General features: G+C 38.8%; 1 protein-coding gene across 1 annotated transcript in view; it reads left to right on the forward strand.

The window, feature by feature from the left end:
- LOC142655347 (sodium channel protein type 2 subunit alpha-like) overlaps positions 1 to 21,091 on the forward strand; it is a 99,174-nt gene that overhangs the window by 25,228 nt on the left and 52,855 nt on the right. Inside the window, exons 2-5 of the mRNA XM_075829390.1 lie at positions 12,471 to 12,772; positions 14,130 to 14,248; positions 18,355 to 18,444; positions 20,851 to 20,979. Of these exons, the coding sequence (XP_075685505.1) occupies positions 12,518 to 12,772; positions 14,130 to 14,248; positions 18,355 to 18,444; positions 20,851 to 20,979 (593 nt within the window). The 5' untranslated portion in view covers positions 12,471 to 12,517. The remainder of the gene's footprint in view (positions 1 to 12,470; positions 12,773 to 14,129; positions 14,249 to 18,354; positions 18,445 to 20,850; positions 20,980 to 21,091) is intronic.

Genomic DNA, 21,091 nt, shown 5'->3' on the forward strand with positions numbered 1-21,091 from the left:
TGCCCACATAGTACCACAGTGCCCATATATAAATTAACATAGTACCATAGTGCCCACATATAAAGTGCCAGTGCTCACATAGTGCCACCTTGCCCACTGTAGATAGTGCCACAGTGCCCGCATATAAATTGCCAGAGCTCACATAGATAGAGCCACAGTGCCCATGTAAATAGTGCCATACACAGTGCCCATGTAGATAGTGCCACAGTGTCCCCTGTAGATTGTGCCACACCCCCATATAGTTAAAATCTTTGAAAAAAGTCCAGCGCTGGACTTTTTCAAAGATTTCTACATTTTGCATCTGTTGCCGACGCAGAAACTATCCGTGTCTATGAGCACCAACAAGATTCCAGCGTGGCACGAGATAAATCTGAGGGTATGGTGAGCGGACCAATGTTTTTCTTTTTTCTAATCCCCCATATAGTGCCACAGTGCCCATGTAGATAGTGCCAGACCCCCCTAGATAGCACTATACCCCACTTGCTGATAGTACCACCCCCCTGTAGATAGCACTACCCACCCCCCTGTAGATAGCACCACCCCTCCTGTATATAGCGCCACTGTTGCTCCCTGTAGTAGCAGGCTCTGACCCGGGATTCCACTCCTAGAGGTAGCCCCTAACGTCTCTATCCCTATATGGACAGGGACGTCAGGGACTCCCTCTAGATTCCACTCCTACAGGGAGCTACAGTGGTGCTATCTACAGGGGGAGGTGCTATCTACAGGGGGGTGCTATCTACAGGAGGGTGCTATCTACAGGGGGGTGCTATCTACCTATCTGCCATGTAATTGATGCAGATGGCAAGCGGACCCATTTATTTTTACATTTCTGGCCGGGCCCCTGATGGCAGCACCATCAGTACGGCCCTGATGGCGGCCCTATCTCTCAAGGACACATGTCTGTTACATGGCACCAATTCAAAGCATGGTCATGCTGAGTCCTCCAGAATTGGAGCCTTTTTGTGCTGTGGCTCTCTGCTCTGGCTAATAGAGGGAGTCTCATGGAGAGACCCCTCATAACAACCAAGTGCCCTTATTTAATATATGTATAGGGGTTTTTGTCCTAAGACAACCCCTTTATGGGGGGCAAATACTTTTTAAAAAATTTCCTTAAATAGAAGCAAATAATGACCACCCACTGGACTCCTAAAACCAGAAGGTGCAGAGATTTAGATCTATAAATTACAAGTTCTACTTAATATTTACCCACAAAACTATATATCAATCTGCTCAGAATTTCCTGCTCTTTCACATGATGCCTGGAGATGGAACTGCATTTTGAATGTGACAGGTTTTCTTTTAACAATATTATATGAAACTCAAACGCTGAAGGAATTGAAGTTTTGTTTCCTTGGGTTACAACTAAATAATTTTTTGTGATACATTTGATATTCAAAAGGGGCCTTTTAATTATTTACTCAAATTGTACCTCTTATATAACGGAGAATGTCATGTGGCAGAGTTTCATACCAGTAATGCAGATCCGTTCTTAGGAAACAGAGTAATTCACTGCCAACGGGAACTTTTGTTTAAAGTGCTTGACAAAACAAATTTGCTGAACATTTTGTTCCAGCTAAAGTTCAGAAGAGAATAGCCACTAAATTGTAATTTTTGATTCATATCACTGACATACAGAAAGTTGACATGCTACATTATTCTGGATGAATATTCTGGATGTATTGAATATGACCCACCCCAATTATAAAATACCACAGGGGGGGGGGGTCTACTAGGCACCATACACACTGGATTGTTAGTCTTCTATTACACGGCTCACAAGGAGCTATGATCATTAATCTACGGGGAGAAGCGATCGTTGCTACGATCGTTCGTCCCCATACTTTTCCGTTATGTCGGCAGAACATCTCCACGTTTACACAAGGAGATGTGCTGCTGACTACGACCATTTTATTGGCCGCGTAACTGAGCAGATCAGCCAATAAATGAGCGTTTGTTCATTCATCGGCTGATCGTTACCATGTTTACACAGGGCAATAATCGGGACTGAGCGTCATATGAACGCTTGTTTGCCTGATCATTGGCCCGTGTGAAAAGGCCATTAGTGGATACCCGCTCTGCAGTATCTGTCAAAGTATATTTGATTTCTATGAGAAGTTAAAGAGACTCTGTCACCACATTATAAGTGGCCTATCTCCTACATTACGTTTGCCTTGCTGGAAATCTCACAGAAAAGATTCAGAAGTGTCAGGATTCTGAATAAACATCACGTCCTGGCTGGAGGTAATGTATATTCATTGTCAGGACACTGCAGTAACGTTAGTCTTTGTGTATATGGCTGCACATAGCGATATAGCTATATCGCTATGTGCAGAGTAAATGAATGGAGAGAAGTGCATGACGCTGATTAGTCACTGATTGGTCAGCGTCATACACTCCTCTGTAGAACGCCTACTTGGTCTAAAGTAAAAACACAAGAATACGTAAAGGTGTTACCCTCTTATAATTTTACAAATTATTAATGTAATGAGATCACACTAGGTGTACACCACCGATTAAATAGTATATATGAAAAGGGGGGGGGGGAAGGGATAGAGGGGAAAGTAGTATGATCGTGTTGAATTGAAAAATAATAAATACTTTATTAATAAATGGTTAAAAATGGCAATGTTAGATGTTGAGTTGACAGTGACAATAACCCCTCACTTGACACTGTAGACAAATTAATGTCTTAAATGAACATACTCCGTTGTGAATTGAATTTACTGGTCTTCAACTTGTATGGGACAATTAGCCTCAATCTGGGAGGTATATATGTTTGATACACAACAGTTAGCCTGCACAAATCAGATTTGAAACAGAGGATGTTGTAAACTTCCTCTGAAAAATCAATGACTTAAAATCAGTCAGAATTACGTGTCTCACATGCTGGGCTAAGAGTGTACCCTTCTCATTGGTTATGCCCATGATCAGGTTATAATCAAAACCCTGCAGTAAAGGATCCTGCTGAAGTGACATTCACTGCATGTAACAGAGTAAAGTAAAAACACGCCCAGTTGTGCATTAAGAAACTCATTAGCATAAAGCTAAAAATCACTCATAAAGTGGTAAAAAGAGATAGTTTTTCTAAATAAAAAACACTGCTGTCACCTACATTATAGCGCCCATCTCCTTATGTAGGAGATAGGGCACTTATAATGTGGTGACAGAGCCTCTTTAAGTGAGCCAATGCAATCATCTCTGACTCGTTTGCGTCTCTTTCAGCATACAATATCCCCATGACAGACTCTACAATAAAGCAGTTTATAAAAATAGATAAAAGGGTCTACTTTTTACCCAGAAACCCAGAAACTCTTGTCTGTTGGTTCTGTCTGGTATTACAGTTCAGTCCTAGTCACTTGAATGGAGCGCAGCTGAAATACCATACAGCCCATGGACTAGCCTGGCGCTGTTTCTGGAAAAAAAAGCAGACCCTTCTTTCCAATCCCATACAATTCCTTTGATTTTGAATAGTGGACGATAATGTTGTTACTGAGAAAAGGCCTTAGGTCTCATGTTCACAGCTGTATAATGGCTCCTTACAACCTCCGAGTCGTGCGGAACTGTAATATATCTCCCGTGCTGTACTCAGATATGCCTCCGATTTCTTGTGAAGATAATAAAAAATGGCGTAAGTACGGAGGTATTGCCCCCTAAAAGCATTGCTTCTAAGTGAGAATAGCTCCATACATCCAACATGGTAGGGCAGCATGTAGAGGCTGTACGACTCCGTATTAGGGATCCATACGACCTTCGTGTGCTGCCGTACGAGCTCTGCAGTGCGCATGAGACCTTAGGCTTGATTCAGATATGCCATTTTTTATGCAGTTTTGCAAAAGTGGACACAAAAAAAATGAGAAGTAGTACTTCTCCTTATTTTCCTTCTTTTATGAACCACTCCTGGCTTTGGCTAAAAAAGAACCACATCAAAATACTTTGTGTGAATCTGGCCTTAGGCCTCCTTTGCATAAGATTTTTTTGGTGCTGTTTTTGAAAACACCAGAAACTTAATAAGCAACTGCTCCAAAAATTCAGGCCTATGGGTAAAAAATGCCCTAAAAACCAAAAGCATGTTGTATTTTGGAAAAACACCTCTAGGGCTAAAACGTTAGACAGCTGAGACCAGTGATTGGCTGCAGCGGTCATGTGGGGCGTACCGGCATGTTATCGCTGAATCTAGGTAAACAAAAAGCGGTGGCGCTGGATTGGCAGCGGGTCTAGGAGCTCTCATGCTGATAATTCCAGTAAAAATTTTATCCAAAAACGTTTATTATTTTAAAAGTTAGGAGTTTTTTTCTAAATATGCAAATGAGGCCATAGTAGCCAAAGGGTGGTAATGCTGCTCTTTAGCTGTGGGCGGTGTTCGTGTCTGCATCACGCCGTCAAATCAGCGTCATACAGCTTCTCCCCTTCCCTGCACAGCGTGTTCTCAGCTTCAATCGCGAGATCACGTTGTATTTACACTTCTGGCTGCAGGTCTTTCAACACATCGCCTCAGTGCCCAAAAAGGGAAAACGTTCCCTGGATGAGCGGTGAGGCGATGGGTCGTAGGAGCTGGACATTAATAAAGTAGTGACAGATCCTCTTTAACATTATAACAAATACACAGAAAAGATGCACCTGCAAGACTTGTTTCCTACATGTCATTTGACATTACAATTAAAGGGGCGCTCCTGTGGTAAATAAATATATAACTTGTCTCTTCTATAAACTTTTGATAGAGCTAAATGGGTTAATGTATGTATATCTAAGGGCAAAATCTATATAAAATACAGTACTCCCCCTCCCCATCTTGCAGATATGGTCCCTAAATTGTAACAGAGAGTACATTAGGAAAATAGAGCATGTCTAGTGCTTTATAGGAACTTTATGTTGGGAACATCTTAAGCCCTCCAGATTTTGTAGGACAGTTTCCTAGGATACACAGAAAGGCTCTAATTTTTTATTCTATTCAATGAAATGTTTTACTCCACATTTTTAAAGGATAATTCTCAGGGGTGATAAAAGAGCATATTGCTAAAAAATGTTGACAACTTTTATTTTGTTTCATCATTGTCTATAGTGGTTCTTTCCAATAAATAGTCAATCAGTGACAGAAATTTTTTAAATAAAATTGTGCTAAAATGTCACAATCTAAAATGTTAGAAATTGTAATGGTCTGTTCACAAATTGTGCTCAAATTGTGTTTTTCGATGGAATTTTCAGCAATTTGACTGCACACTGTGAATAGACCCTAAAGTTCCTCTTACACGGCCTTTCCTGTGCCAAGGAGACAGCTCGGTGATTGGCGCTCGTTTGCTCCTTTCACAACGAGCTAGTATGGGGACGAGCGCTCATTACTCCGATCGCTTGTCCCCATATATTATTATCATATCGGCAGTGCGTCTCCTTGTCTACAAAGGGAGATGTCTTGCCAACAACGATAATATTTTACTTTTTTAAAACTATATGATCATCAGATGAACAAGCATTTGCTCGTTCTCAAGCTGATCGCTGGCCTGTTTACACAGGTCAATTTTCGGAAACAAGCGTTCTATGAACGATCCTTTGCCCGATAATTGGCCCATGTAAATATCCACTCTAAACTGTATTTTAAAGGGCAATGTATAACAGGCTTAGATACCGTAATGACTTTGTTTTGGAGTTAATCTCTTGAGACTGTCTTATAAGATACAAACAATTAGTTTGGCCAAGTGTCTGGTTGTTTAACTCTTTCAGGTATGGTGGAGACTATGTGCAAAATAATACATTTGTAGACATTTTATAGCTGTAATTAAGAGCAACATTAAATCTTAATGATATGTAATCTATATCTGTTGTGCAGTTGCAATCTACTCTCTGTAAAACCTGCCCATAGTAATTACACTTTTGACTGCAACCAATTTCAACGTATTTCCGCAATCTCATGTTCTTTAACATCACCCATTGAGAGAAAGAGGGACAGGTCACATTTTAACCTGACTGATCCTTTTTTGTCTCCCTAATAAGTGGTGCCAGATATATCTGGCAGCTTCTTATCTCTTTCTTTCATAGAAATAGCATGCCCATTAAATGGGTATTACAATAATAATTATTGACAGCATATCCACATAATATACTATAAATGCTTGATATGTATGAGTCCCAACTTTGGGACCCTCACCTTTCGAGAGATTAGGTGTCCCGTGACTCCTGTTTGCTGATATAGAGGGGCCGTTATCCCCAAAGAAGTCAATGGAGAGGTGGCAGCGCTTGTGTGTAGCCCTCTGAATTGAAGCCTATAGAAGTTACAGAAAGTTAAGTACGCACAGCTGCCTATCCGTTGACTTCTATTGCGAGAACAGTTGGTCTGAATTGGCAAATAAAGGTTACGAGAACCGCATTCTCTCGATAAGTGAGGGGCTATCAAGCATTCATGGCATATACTTTGAACATGCGATATATTTTTATGATGAAATACCCCTTTAAGCTGAGCCAAGTGGGTCTGTTAATGGGTAAGACAACCTTTAGAGGAATTTTTCAGCAGACAGCTCTTATGTCTATGGCCAACTTTAGCCATCATACCCAACTTGGCTCTATGTGGCAATGCACATAACGATTAGTGACTGCCCCCATGATAACTACTTTTACCCTTAATAACCGCCCATGCACCTTTTTATGGAGGTCATTAAGGGACCTTATTCTACAGCACTGTGTTTTTAGGGCACTGTAGAATAAATACTGTAGGGAAGTTCCATGCTGTCCTGGAGCGGGTGCTTGGCTGCCTGTTGACAGCCTCTTCTGCTCTAATGGCCGGGATTGGAGGAACCCTTTAAATGGGTCACTTGGCTTCCCAGTGAACTACAAAGTACCCCAGGGCTGTCTGTAAACTTAGTGTGCCCTATAAACTAGTGTGACAGTGACACAGATATTAATGTATTACAGAACTATGCAAAGCCATTAAAAGTTTAACATTTTATTATTTGAATTTAAAAAAGTCATTAAAAAGTAATAAAAAAATTACAAAAATGTGATAAAATATAAATACTTTTTTTTGTGCATGCACAAAATTATTGTTGATGTAACGCAGAGATGCAAAAACGAAAATAATTAGTGTGTCATTAAGGTCCAAACAGGCCTTTCATTAAAACATTAATGTCACTTGTTGCTGAGGTTTTTGAAACTGTCAGAAAACCTAATCTGAAATGTTTACATTTCTTTAAGAAAACCAAGTAAGGTGGCATTTTTGTATAAGACAGATATGTGTAGCATTATTCCAATGGGATTTTTTGATGTTTGGCGTCAGACATATCAGTCTTTAAAAAGGCTAAAGATTCTGTCTCGCCATAATTTGAAAACGGCTGCTGAGATTATCACAGTGATGGCCTATGTCTGCCCTTAATACTGTACATCATCTGCTTCTCTGCAGGAAATCTGTGAAGCTGCCATCAGAAGCATGAATAATAATAAGACAGTAGTAAAGTAGGAGTTATTAACAAAAAATCTTTAACTAAAATTCTTTCCTATAAACTGATAATAAGGATAAGAATAAGAATAATAAGAAGAATAAAATTCCTTACATTATGCTGCTATGTGTTTTCCAATCAAATCTTCTCACCTGCATGTTGTGCATGTCTTCTGCACCCCAGGGTGTCAGTGACTTCCTGTATCAGTGACCACATTGTCCATACATATAATAGGGACAGTAAGGGCCTTTTGTAATGGGCCAATTATCGGGCAAACGAGCATTCACAGAACGTTTGTTTCCAATCACTGCCCTATGTAAACAGGGCAACAATCAGTCCATGAACGAGCAATGGGACGAGCGATCCCATTACTGATAATATCTTCTTGTGATAGGAGCAAAAAGAGCGCTGATCAACGGCAAAAATGGTCTGGTCTACTGTGGTCACCAGTAGTTACTCTGTGCAGTACAGTGGACCCACCTATACAAACAGGACAGGAATATGCAAGGTTGCATATGCTACTAATAAAGGAGATAAAGGCTAAAGAGAAGAGGTTAGATGAAAATATAATTTGTGGCTAGAGGTTTGGTACTGTTGATATAATCTCAGGATGCAAGTGGAGTTAGGCTTTAAAGGTTTACTATAAATGGGAATCAAAACAAATAAGTCATGAAATTAAGTTAAAGTGGTTGTACAATATTTAAAAAAAAATGGTCTGCTTTATAGTGCCACTCTTGTCCATTGGTTGTGTCTGGTATTGCAGTTCAGCCACATATACTTGGGGATCAGACTCAGCTTTCCAGAACCCATAGGATACTGTCAGATACTGTCATTGGCTCGACACACACATCTACTGCACAGAGCCTACATCTTTATGGGCAATATTGTCATATTGTTTAAACTTCTGAGTGATATATATATTTTGACTATTAGGATATGTTGACACGTAGCAGATTGGTTCCATACTCAAAACCAGTTCTATATATCTGAATTGGATTTAAGCAGCATGTGCATGGATTTTTACAAACCCTATTCAGATGTATGAAACAGTTGCTGAAATTCTGCAACAAATCTGTCATGTATGAACATATCCTTAGGGTACAAACAACCCATATACACATGTGTATAACAGTCCATATGATGGATCAGAAATGTGTCAATTAATTATCTTCCTCTGACAGTAGAATGACTAGACACTCATCTGCTAATGTGTGAGGTTGGATATAAAGAACATCTAGCACTTCTAGCTACAACTACAGTAGGAATAAAATAATGCAGATTGTGAAGAATACCTCCGTAATACGGAATGTGTCCAAGCTCGCCTTGTAAAATTGGAAGCAAACAAAAGTACAGTATAGGCCCATAGAGTTTTATAGGCACCATGTTCGGCATCCGTGTATCTGCATACAGCCGTGTTCATGAAACATTGGTCTGGGTTCTCACCTGGGGGAGGTTGTTAGATAGGAATGTAGTTTAGAATCCCATCACCATAATAACAAACGCAGATTTAGGAAAACCACATCTTCGGTATGAAATGTAAAAAATGGGGTAAAATTGTTATGTAAACATGCTGTAATTTTTTATTTTTGTTTAAAAACCCTCAACATGGTCTAAAATTTTTGCAGAATTGCAAAAATTCCTATTCAACAACTGTGTACATATGGCCACTTCAGTGGTCACTAACTTTTCAACAAACTTTTCATAAATCAATAGTATAGGCGAATATAGGAAAAGTTAAAATATATCTTATTAGAGAAAAAAGTCTCTTTATCAACTTATCAGGTTCTTTCATTCCCCTGTTCTTAACTGTTCACTCACTTGGAATTTACTACTTTTTCCGTCTTTTCAAGACGTGATGGACTTTTAGCTTAATGAAGGGTCAGGTTACAGCTTCCCATAGAAGTCTATGCAAAGGGAAGGGGAAGCAGGAGCAGAGTGAGATGCAGAGACACACAGACATGCCGCAGCTTCCTGTTAAGTGTTACTGTCTCACACCAGCTACACTGCTCATTACTGCTGTATAATCTCCTCCATGCTGGCCATGATAGCAGTTAGACTCCACCCACTAGCTCAGAGTAAACTGAGAATTAAATATAAATCCTGCAAAGGGGAAAACTGCTAAAAAAAAAAAGTAGCGTCCATTTCATATAATGGCTAAAAATAGTGTTATTCCTCATGTACACACATATGAAAGCTTAAGCTGAAAAGTCACCTGAAAGATTAGATACACTTTCTGTATAAAACCCAATACTTACCCTAAGGTACATCTTCAACCTTATGGAAAACCACTGATAGCATGTTGACATAATGGCACATCATGCCAATTTACCTTTATCTCTGCTATGTCAGTAGTGCATTTGCTTCTACAGTTTGGCTAGATGTACTTTCTGGAGCGGGTCCAACTTCATAAGTGTTGTAAATTGAAATCAGGTTAATAGTTCTAAGAAATTACATTAATATATCAATTAGTAAGTATCTTTACTCCCTTGAGTGCAAAATTACAGCCGTTGTGTGAGAAAGACCATATGAGATACAGAACACTACAGGATGCATTCATCTCTTCCGCTTCCTTATAAAAGTAATGGACAAATATCTCTTCTGCCTGGTTTATTAAGGATTCTACATAATCCTGCTGTTACGAGTACAATCAGGGTGTGTCCAGCTTTTCTGTAGCCAAGAACATTAATTAGGATGGTGCCTCTCTTCTGTCTTAGGCAAGTCAACATTATAAACATCTTTCCCAGCCCAGCTCCTTTGTTACGATGAACTGCTTGTAGCTCACACAATAGAATACAATTTGAACTCACTGCTTGAATTATTATGGAAGAATTAGAATAATTAATTTCAGTGATTGAACATTCAGCTTAGGAAAAATACAAGAAATGTGTTAGTCCCTAATGCCCAAGCATAAGACAAATATAACATCCAGGTGTTCAGTCATGGGAACCAATTATTCTTGTGCCTACATGATAACGCAAGCAACATACTCAAGATTAGGTTCTGTTAAGTACTTATATAGAACTTTAGTACTCAATATAAGAATTTTAAGCATATGAGTCTGTAAGGGCCCAGACGCACATTCATGTTATAGCTCCGTACAAGATCGAGTTGTACGGAGCCATTCGTATGGTCAAATGGTCTATGAAAGGCTGCATTACGAATATATTCTCCCCTACATGCATTACTCCTATGGGAGAACACCTCTATAATGTGGTGCTATACACAGGTACCAAACTGCGGCATATTGGGTTCCCACAGAACCGTAGCAACTGTGTCTGCCGCCGTACAGGCTCCTGAGGCTGTATTCAAACTTGCCTACAATTTGGGTACATTTCATTTGACTTGCCAAACCATTCCAAATGATTCTTGTTAGAAAAAAAAATTGTCACAGTCTGTTCATGGCAATGGTTGCTATTTATGCAATGGATCAAAATGATGGATATCATGGATCACATAAATGTTGTGGATTGCAATGTAAAAAAAACTGGAAACCTGTATTCATGTATGCATGTTAGCATTGACTTTAATGGTGTAGAATGCATTTATCCAGGTTTTTTTGTTTTACCCATTTATTCCTTGATGGAACATCAGGCTAATATGTGTGAGCATAACTTCTCTTTATCTAAGGGCTTATGCATATGTCGAAGGCTTTTGCATGGAATCCTTATGGCGGTACACTCAGTCTCTATGGCTTTGTAGTATGGTAACGTAGGCACTCTGTATACTGCCATATGGTGCCTCTGTACAGCTGTCAGGATTTAAACCCAGAAACTCCTGTGTCCTTGGCAGTAGCACTTCTTGTTGAGCTGCTGGTGCTGCTGGATAACTCCTTTGTTTAATCTATTGTCTAGCTTCCCTTGATTCTTGTCTTTTTGCTTTGATTAATAATTCTAATCCTAATAATTCTCACCCTTTTTGCTTCCTATATAAGTCTGGTCCTTGCACTTCTTCCTCGCCAGACCATTGAGCATACTGCCTCTAACCTAGTTCATTGCTGCTCCTCTACAAATTACTGCTGCGTATCTGTGTACCGAACTTGGATCGTTTCCTGACTATGTCTTTGTCTCACACTGCAAACTATTGCCACTTATCTGTGTTCAGAATTTGGGTTGTTTCCTGACCACGTCTCTGCATTATTCTACAAACTGTTGCCACATACCTGTGAAGCGAACTCGGTTTGTTTCCTGACAACATATCTGCCTTACTCTACAAACTGTTGTGGCTTATTTGTGTCCCGAACATGGATTGTTTGGATTATGGCTCTGTACAACTTGGAGCTCATATTGAGCCATAATATGGCAGTGTGCATGAGGCCTAACGGATAACGTTAAGGAAAATACAGTTTTGAAAACAAATATGCTGTCCATGTACATAATTGCTGGAAGATCTTTTGGCTAAATACCCCATAATATGCAAATGTGACATTTTTCATGCTCTTGGTTTTATTTTTGCCATTCCTCAAAATGTTTTCCGAAATTGTTGATAAGTATGTTAAATATACAAAACTGTCTACACACATTGATACATACTGCACAAATATTGCATTGTATGAGCATTATCCCTCCACTCCACTTTTCAGTAAAACTTCCAACTGTACATGAACAAATCTTCTCTTCACCATAGATTCTCAAAAAAATAAACTGATTATACCATACTTAAAAAAATTTCTCCCTACAATTCTGAAACTCTTATTTTGTAATTCAAGTATCTAAAATGTTAGTCTTATGGTATGCTGGGCAATAGGGACCCAGACTAGACTAGTGTCACACATGTGTCAATAGCAATGTCCTATTGTCATTCAACACTAATCATAATTTGGCCAGTTATAGAGGAGCGCAACAATGGCAAATTTTTGGGCTCGTGTTATGGCCACAAATCTTGGCCCGATTGCAGGTCTAATGACTTGAACCAACAGCATCACAAGGATCTAGGATCGGGTCACTAGACCGATGTTTGGGATTAGATTTACAACCGTAACATGTCCAAAACTGGCCTAACACTGTGACTGGCCTACAAAAGTTAACATTGATGTTTTTGTTTTTCTCAAAGTTTTGCTATGCATCAAGCTAGATGGTAAATAAGGGCAGGATGAAAAGATGGCGCAGCCAAGACTTGTACCACCTGGACCGGACAGCTTCAGATATTTTACCAGGGAATCTCTTAGAGCCATTGAGAAACGTATTGCAGAGGAAAAGAATACAAAGTCTAAGCAGGAGATCGATGACTGGATTCAAAAACCAAATCGTGACTTGGAAGCTGGTAAAAAACTGCCATTTATCTATGGTGACATCCCACCTGGAATGGTATCAGAACCCCTGGAGGATCTTGACCCATACTATGCTAGCCAGAATGTGAGTCCACTGGGGGGATATAGAGTGTAGTATGTAGAGATATTTATCCCATGACGTGCCTGGCAAATACAAAAATGCTGTTGATTTATTGAGTTAATTGATTTGCTGTGTGTCTGTAATTTTTTTATGATCAGAGCTTTGAGATAAATAATGACAAAGATATTAAAACCTGAATGACCAGTCATCCTAACATATTTTTGTAAAATCCTCCACCCTGTTGAAATGGTCCCACTACTCCTCTTGCTCAGTAGAGTATCAATCCTAACTAGACAAAAACATTGAGGATATTGAGGATAGTGAACAATATGGGATTAAGATCACTGATTTGTAAAGGAAGGGATTGAGTAAGGGTACTCCGACATGGGCCGTGTAAACGAGCGCCAATCAACAAGACGGCTTGTTGATCGGCGCTCATTTGCTCTGTTCACAAGGAGCAATATATGGGGATGAGCGAAAGTTACTACGATCACTCGTCCTCGTACATTTCTATCACGTCAGCAGCACGGCTCAATGTTAACACAGGGAGATGTGCTGCCGACAACGATATTTCTTGCAGCATAAATGATGCATGAGTATGATGGATAATTTTTTTTATCCTAATTTTTATGGAAAAAATTAAAGATACTGATTTCAAAGCTATAAATATTCATCTGGTTACAGGTCAAGATTGTGGTATTTGCAGTCTCCGGAGATTGCACAGGCAAAATGGGAAGTCGCAAATTAGGGAGTGTGGATGTTTTATAACTGTTTCAATTGACCCTCAAAGAGAACCCATTAACATGACCACCCCTTAAAGCAAGTCCAAAAGGTTTGTTAAGGTGCCCATAGACATTAGATGAAAGTAAGCCGAACCCCCCGACTATCTAATATTTATGGGGGTGTCTTGACTCTCCCCCGACAGCAAATGGTGGGGGAAGGAAGTATTGGATCCCAACATACCCGATCCTTTGTAGCTGCAAGTAAAAAGCCGCTGTCAGAGGGGTATTCCCTTCTCCTCATTGGAAAAAAATGGCCGAGCCAAGCGTGCATGTATATGGGGGAATCAGAAGGAATAGCTGTCGGCCAGACAGCTAGCTAAACTGTATGGCCCCCTTTACACTCTCTCACACTAGACTTTCTCAGTAATCAAGGAGAGTAATGTTATTTTAGATAGTGGACATTTTCACCTAGTGATGAATGACATTGCTTGCAGAAAATGTAACATCAATAAAACTAAATGAAGAGAAAGGAGGCAAACTTAATAACATGGCCCATAAAGTGCTTAGCAAAAAAAAAAATATTAATTTATATTAATGTTAATATTCATATAAATAGTTTCTATTCTTTACTGAAAATGGCTATTTTTTTCCTCTTTTAGACCTTTATAGTATTGAATAAAGGGAAGGCAATCTCCCGCTTCAGTGCCACGTCTGCCTTGTACATTCTGACACCTTTCAACCCTATTCGTAAAGCAGCTATAAAGATTTTGGTGCACTCATATCCTTTTTTACAGATGAGTTGTTTTGCATTAGTAGGTATAAATACTTGTGTTATTGCCTTGTGTGACATATAATATTTTATTCTGATGTTTCATGGAAATCTTGGTAAATATCAGCACAGCCACCAGTTTAGCTTCCACGGATTGTCACTGGCAGCGCTGCTAGATTCAACTGAAGGTGGTGATCGCTGGCACTGGGGCACCGGTTAAAAGACCTAGGCCTAACAACGCCAATGATTGTCACCTACAGTAGCTTTCCTAGAGCACTGAAGGTAAATAGTTGAGTTATGCAGCAATAGTGGGGCTGGAGATTCACAGCTAAGAAGATTTAAGGAGTTTTGAAAAGCTGAGCCATTATCTGATTTGCAAGAATTGGCATATTGTTTGTCCTCCAGCTTCCCTTGAAACAAATATGACTAAAAAACAGCTGAAGAGAATTTTCAATTATTGACACAAGAGGACAACTCACTAATTGAGCTCCTTGTATGAGGAAAGCTATATGGAGCATATTCCACAATAATCCGATCTGTCAGCCGGAGAAAGATGCAGAGTGCAGCATCTTTATCCGATTGTCGGATGACATTTCTATTAAGATCGACTCACCTTTGGTAGCAGTCCACGGATCACAGCATATCGGATTTTGTGGTGCCGACGCTGCGAGCTCAGGTGACCGCAGACGTTCCGACAGGAGTAACCCTTGTAACCCTGGCCTTATAAAGAAAAATGATGTAAGGGAATAATGAAAATATCGTATCTTTTACCTAACTTAAATATATATATATATATAAGACTTGAGCAACTCTCATCCACATGCTGCAAAAAAAAATCAGCCGAAAATCTGTTCATATATTGACCTTCGGTGCGGTTTGTAAATCTGCAGCATGTCAATTTACTTTGAGGAATCGCTGCTTTTCTGTTGCCGGTTTTCTCTATTGAATTCAATGGGGAGGTAAAACCTGCATTAAATAGCAAATGTTGCAGTTTTTGCAGGGGAAAAGCTGCGATTAATGCAGCTCAAAAAAAATAAATCCCATCCTTACCCACAACTCTCTGCTCCTTCTTCCAGCACGGCCTCCAGGGATGATGGTTCATCCCATGTGATTGCTGCAGCCAATCACAGGCTGCAGCGGTCACATGGGATGAAACATCATCCCAGAAGATCGGGCTGCAGGACGTCAGAGGGACGCTTTACCATGGCTACGGGTAAGTATGATTTTTTCCAATTTTTTTTACCCTGCTATTTTCCGCATTCCGGACGAAAAACTGCGCCACCATATGGTGCGTTTTCTTTTTGGCCAGAATCCCCTGCGGCATACAGGGTTGATATGCTGTGTTAGTTTTCCCGCAACGTATCTGCCCTGTGTGAACATACCCTTATTCAATTCAATTAATTAATTAATTATATGCAGTAAACTCCTATGTTTCCCCTAGTGGTGGCTTCAGGCACCATAGTTTGTCAATGTAATACATTTAACACTACAGCTATGGTAGAGATTTGGAAATTTGTATAACAAAAAGTGGATTTTAACCGCTATGTAGATATATTAAAAAAAATTATCAGGATAGCATTGTGGACCTATATATATATAAAAACAATGTCATTCAAGTCTAATATTATTTTAAAATATCTAGTGCACTGCAGAATCATTTAAATTAAGAGGTGACAGACATACAGATAGACAGACAGACATGAAATAGATAGATAGTTAGATAGATAGATAGATAGATAGATAGATAGATAGATAGATAGATAGATAGATAGATAGATAGATAGATATGAGATAGATAGATATGAGATAGATAGATAGATAGATAGATAGATAGATAGATAGATAGATAGATAGATAGATAGATAGATAGATAGATAGATAGATAAACAAATATATCTAGCAGCACCGGTGTATCGTGGGTGAAAATCCTCAGGAACAGACCACGCTCCAAACTTGATAATATTCAAAAAATAGGCAGCACTCCGCAGTAAATGTGAAAATAGGGTACTTTTATTGCCCCCTGTGCAACGTTTCAGCTCTGTCCTCTAGAGCCTTTCTCAAGCAAATAACATGTGATACATTCCAAGTATATAACATAGTGACAATCAAGTGTGTGAATCAAACATAATCAAAGGAAAAGTATATAACAGCATCACAAAAATAGCGTAATAAATATATAGTAAAAAGTGACACATCAGAATTAAACATATAGTGTCAAAGTAAGATGGATAAGCAACAGTTAATGTGCATATAACTCACAATACAGTTAAAGTATCCAATTAAGAGTAGTGTTCACATGTGTGTGAATCATGTGTGAAACATAAAAACAAATTAAAATTGAAAATCACCTCATAGGACGTGCTATCACGGCGCCGCCATAGCGGTAAGCGAAAAAACGCTATTGCGCATGCGTTGGAATATTGCCATGTTCTAAATATTGCGGATATCCGGTATGCATTCGCGCATGCGCAATGAAGCGCAGACGCGATGTAGACATCTTTAAATAGGGAAAAGTCCCATTTGTTTAGGGTTATATCAAAAGGTATGTGTATATATATCTTAAATTACCGAATCATACCATAATGGGGACTATATAGCTCCCAATCTAAGATAAAGCTTTATCAATAGAGAGTGTGAATACATTCAAATGAATGTCCCAACAGGGCATCCAAAGAGGAGAGAGGCATAAACGCAGCGGTACAGCCCTGTTCACAACAGACTTTTAAGTATTGTTGTTAGAAATGGAGTTCAAGGGGTGGACGGTGGCCATTCTATAAGTGCCCATCCCCACCTCACTAGTGGGTAAAACAAATGCAATGCAGACATGTCATATGTCCACTTGCCGTATTGTTCCCCGTAACTCCTATATTTGTTCTTTGAGAAGTCAAAGTAAATACCGCATCTACGTCTGAACCTCTCAATCCTATAGGTTCTATTGATATGTATATAATACACCCTCTAGAGATATAATGGCATACTACATATACTGATATATATTTTTATAGAATATTATAATATGATATCAGTAAAAAATAAAAATTGCAAAAATTCCATGAAAAATATAATAATTTTTAATAATATTAGATAATAATTATACACAGAAAAATCCGAGATAGATAGATAGATAGATAGATAGATAGATAGATAGATAGATATGAGATAGATAGATAGATAGATAGATAGATAGATAGATAGATAGATAGATAGATAGATAGATAGATATGAGATAGATAGATAGATAGATAGATAGATATGAGATAGATAGATAGATAGATAGATAGATAGATAGATAGATAGATAGATAGATAGATAGATAATGAGATAGATAGATATGAGATAGATTAGATAGATAGATAGATAGATAGATAGATAGATAGATAGATAGATAGATAGATAGATAGATAGATAGATAGATAGATAGATAGATAGATAGATAGATAGATAGATAGATAGATAGATAGATAGATAGATAGATAATGAGATAGATAGATATGAGATAGATTAGATAGATAGATAGATAGATAGATAGATAGATAGATAGATAGATAGATAGATTAGATAGAACCAGAGGAGCAGTCCTTAGAGAAGCAAGAGTTGAGGAACTCTAGTTTTGTTACACATTCTTTTCTTGCTATTTGTGTCCATGGGCATCATGTAGTGAATACATATAAACTATTCAATTAAATGCACATGTAAAATACAGTACATAATTTTTTCTTTTCTGTAAATGACAGAACTCCCACTGTGGGCATCATACAATTTAATCTGTTGGTGTTCCATACATTTCATTTTCTTTTTTTTATAAACATTGCTCTATCGCTGTTCCTATTCAATATTTCATGAGTCACTATTTGGTTTAATATCTGCCACAAAAACTGTTCCATTTTTCTCAATAGGTTGTTTTGTGTTATCAGTACATTTTCTGAAAATAAAAAAAAATCTCATAAAGAAAGCTTATATTTAAATCTCTAGAATAGCATTCTTTTGTGCCATAATCAAGAAATGTCATTGCATTATAACCACGGTGTTGGAACTATTGATTTTCCATATTTGTGTTGCCATAGACAATAATGTAATGAAATATATTCATGTTTAGCTTCCTTAACATGGATCACATTATTCAGCATATTCATCATGTGCACTATTCTCACCAACTGTGTGTTCATGACCATGAGTAACCCCCCGGAGTGGACCAAGAATGTAGAGTAAGTATTTGCTGAAAATACCAGACGTAACCGGGCATCAAATTATAACAGATGTTTAGTTGAATATATGTCAATTGTTTATTAGTCACAAAAACGCTTCCATCTCTTTATTATTATGCATTTTCCCTCCTCATTTTTGAAATTACACATATTTTTACAGATTTTTGGCATTAGTTGGAAAAGTCAATGGGGAGATGAGAGGTAGAATCTGATTGGTTCCCATGGGCATCTATTTCTTCTTTACCTTGTACCATGTTTCATACATCTCCCCTAATGACTACATGTTCCTACAATGTTACAGTTTTATAATGTTGAAAAACATAGCATTTCGTCCATTATAGTTGTGAAGCCCCTGCACTACTTTTTACAACACAAACAAATATGTCAGAAAAGTGTGTCGAACTTCAGACCAAACAGCACTGTTCACTTGGAGGGAACCAACTTTGATCTAGTTTAAGGTACTAAGCTGACCCTAGGACTTTGGTGCCTAACTTGTCCGGTGATTCATTCCCAGGATATAAGGGAAGGTCATTGAGCTGCAGTTGCTATGAGTAACAACAGATAGTTAACTTACATACTTGAATATTCTTAGAATAGAGGAGCAAAGCTGAATTCATACATCAAGGGTCCAGCAACGAAGTAGCAGACCTGGATACGGTACAGAAGCAGAAGGCTAGTGGGTAGTCAGAGAGTCCAGGATATAGCAACGATGTAGTAGAGCCGGATCGCAGTACAGAAGCAGAAGGCTAGTGGGTAGTCAGAGAGTCCAGGATATAGCAACGATGTAGTAGAGCCGGATCGCAGTACAGAAGCAGAAGGCTAGTGGGTAGTCAGAGAGTCCAGGATATAGCAACGATGTAGTAGAGCCGGATCGCAGTACAGAGGCAGAAGGCTAGTGGGTAGTCAGAGATTCCAGGAAATAGCAACAATGTACCAGAGTTGGGTCACGGTACAGAGGCAGAAGACGAATAGGTAGTCCGAGAGTTGCTAGGTTCATCAACAGAGTTGTAACAGAGCCGAGTACGCACTACAAAGAGGGTAGTCCAAAAAAGTAGTCAGAGGTAGATAGACTCACAACTGTAGACAGATTAGTATATATATATAAAAAAACAGCAAACAGGTTAGTCACCAAACACTGCCAGGCCCGAGGTCACCGTGAACGGAATTCAAATAGAACACCCTGCACTCGCACCGTCCCACATCCCTGCCAGCCCCTGCCGCAAGTGCCACTGTGGTGGTGGCTGACATGGAGAGGCACTGCTGGAGCACAGAAAGGGTCAGTACATTATAATATACACCGATCAGCCATAACATTAAAACCCCTGACAGGTGAATAATATTGATTATCTCATTACACTAATGCCTGTCAAGGGGTGGAACACATTAGGCGAGTGAACAGTCAGTTCTTGGAGTTGTGAAGCAGGAAGAATGAGCAAGCGTAAGGATCTTAGCGACATTGACAAGGGCCAATTTACATCCCTTTATGGAAATGGTATTCCCTAATGGCAGTGCCCTCTTTCAGCAGAATAATGCGTCCTGCCACACTGCAAAAACTGTTCAGGAATGGCTTGAGGAACATGACAAAGAGTTCAAGGTGTTGACTTGGCCTCCAAATTCCCCATATCTCAATCCGATCTAGCATCTGTGGGATGTGCTGGAAAAACAAGTCCGATCCATGGGGGCTCCACCACATCTTACAGGACTTAAAAGATCTGATGCTAAAGTCTTGGTGCCAGATACCACAGGGCACCTTCAGAGGTCTTGTGGAGTCCATGGCTCAATGGGTCAGAGCTGTTTAGGCAGCACAATAGGTCTACACAATATTAGGCAGGTGGTTTTAATATTATGGCTGATCGATGTATACATAATCTTAAACATTCTTGAAAATTGCACGTAAAAGTAGCAGACTTGGGTCAGTTGTATTACACTCTAAATTGAAATTCATATTTTTCGTGCACAAATTAGCCTAGCAAAGCGACGTAAGCCATCGATAAAAGTAAAAAGTTTGTGGTTAAAGCTACAATTGTATTGAATATCAAAGTGGGTTGATAATTCAAGCTTTTAAAACACTTTAGTTTTTTTCCGCAGCCATGAGTTTGAGGAGTACAAGATATGTCCCTGCTGTGTTACAAGTAGATTTTATTAACAGAAAAGTTGTGTAAGTGCGTCATTTAACAATATTATGTACAATTCAACTGCAGTAATGGACCATTCTAAGGCGCTGCGTTATTGTTCTCATAAACCAATCCCATCACTTAGAAATGAAGGCAACATATGTAACGTAAGCATTCACCGCATTGTAGCAGCAAGTAACATCGGTTATTGTGTACTAAATATCCCTGCACCATGTGTTTAGTAGTTATATTATCATTGTTATTATTATTAATAATAGTCTATATCTTTCAGATACACATTCACTGGGATTTACACATTAGAATCACTGATAAAAATTCTTGCAAGGGGCTTCTGTTTAGATAAATTTACTTTTCTCCGTGATCCCTGGAACTGGCTTGACTTTACCGTCATATTGCTGGCGTAAGTAACATTTTTGTCACATAATATATAACAATGTATTTTTCAGCATAGCATGTTCAATATTGTAAATAGAAACTAATACATATTGTATACTTAATTTTCTAGGAGTATA

The sequence above is a fragment of the Rhinoderma darwinii genome, chromosome 6, assembly GCF_050947455.1.
Source record: "Rhinoderma darwinii isolate aRhiDar2 chromosome 6, aRhiDar2.hap1, whole genome shotgun sequence".
In the NCBI taxonomy this organism is placed as follows: Eukaryota; Metazoa; Chordata; class Amphibia; order Anura; family Rhinodermatidae; genus Rhinoderma; species Rhinoderma darwinii.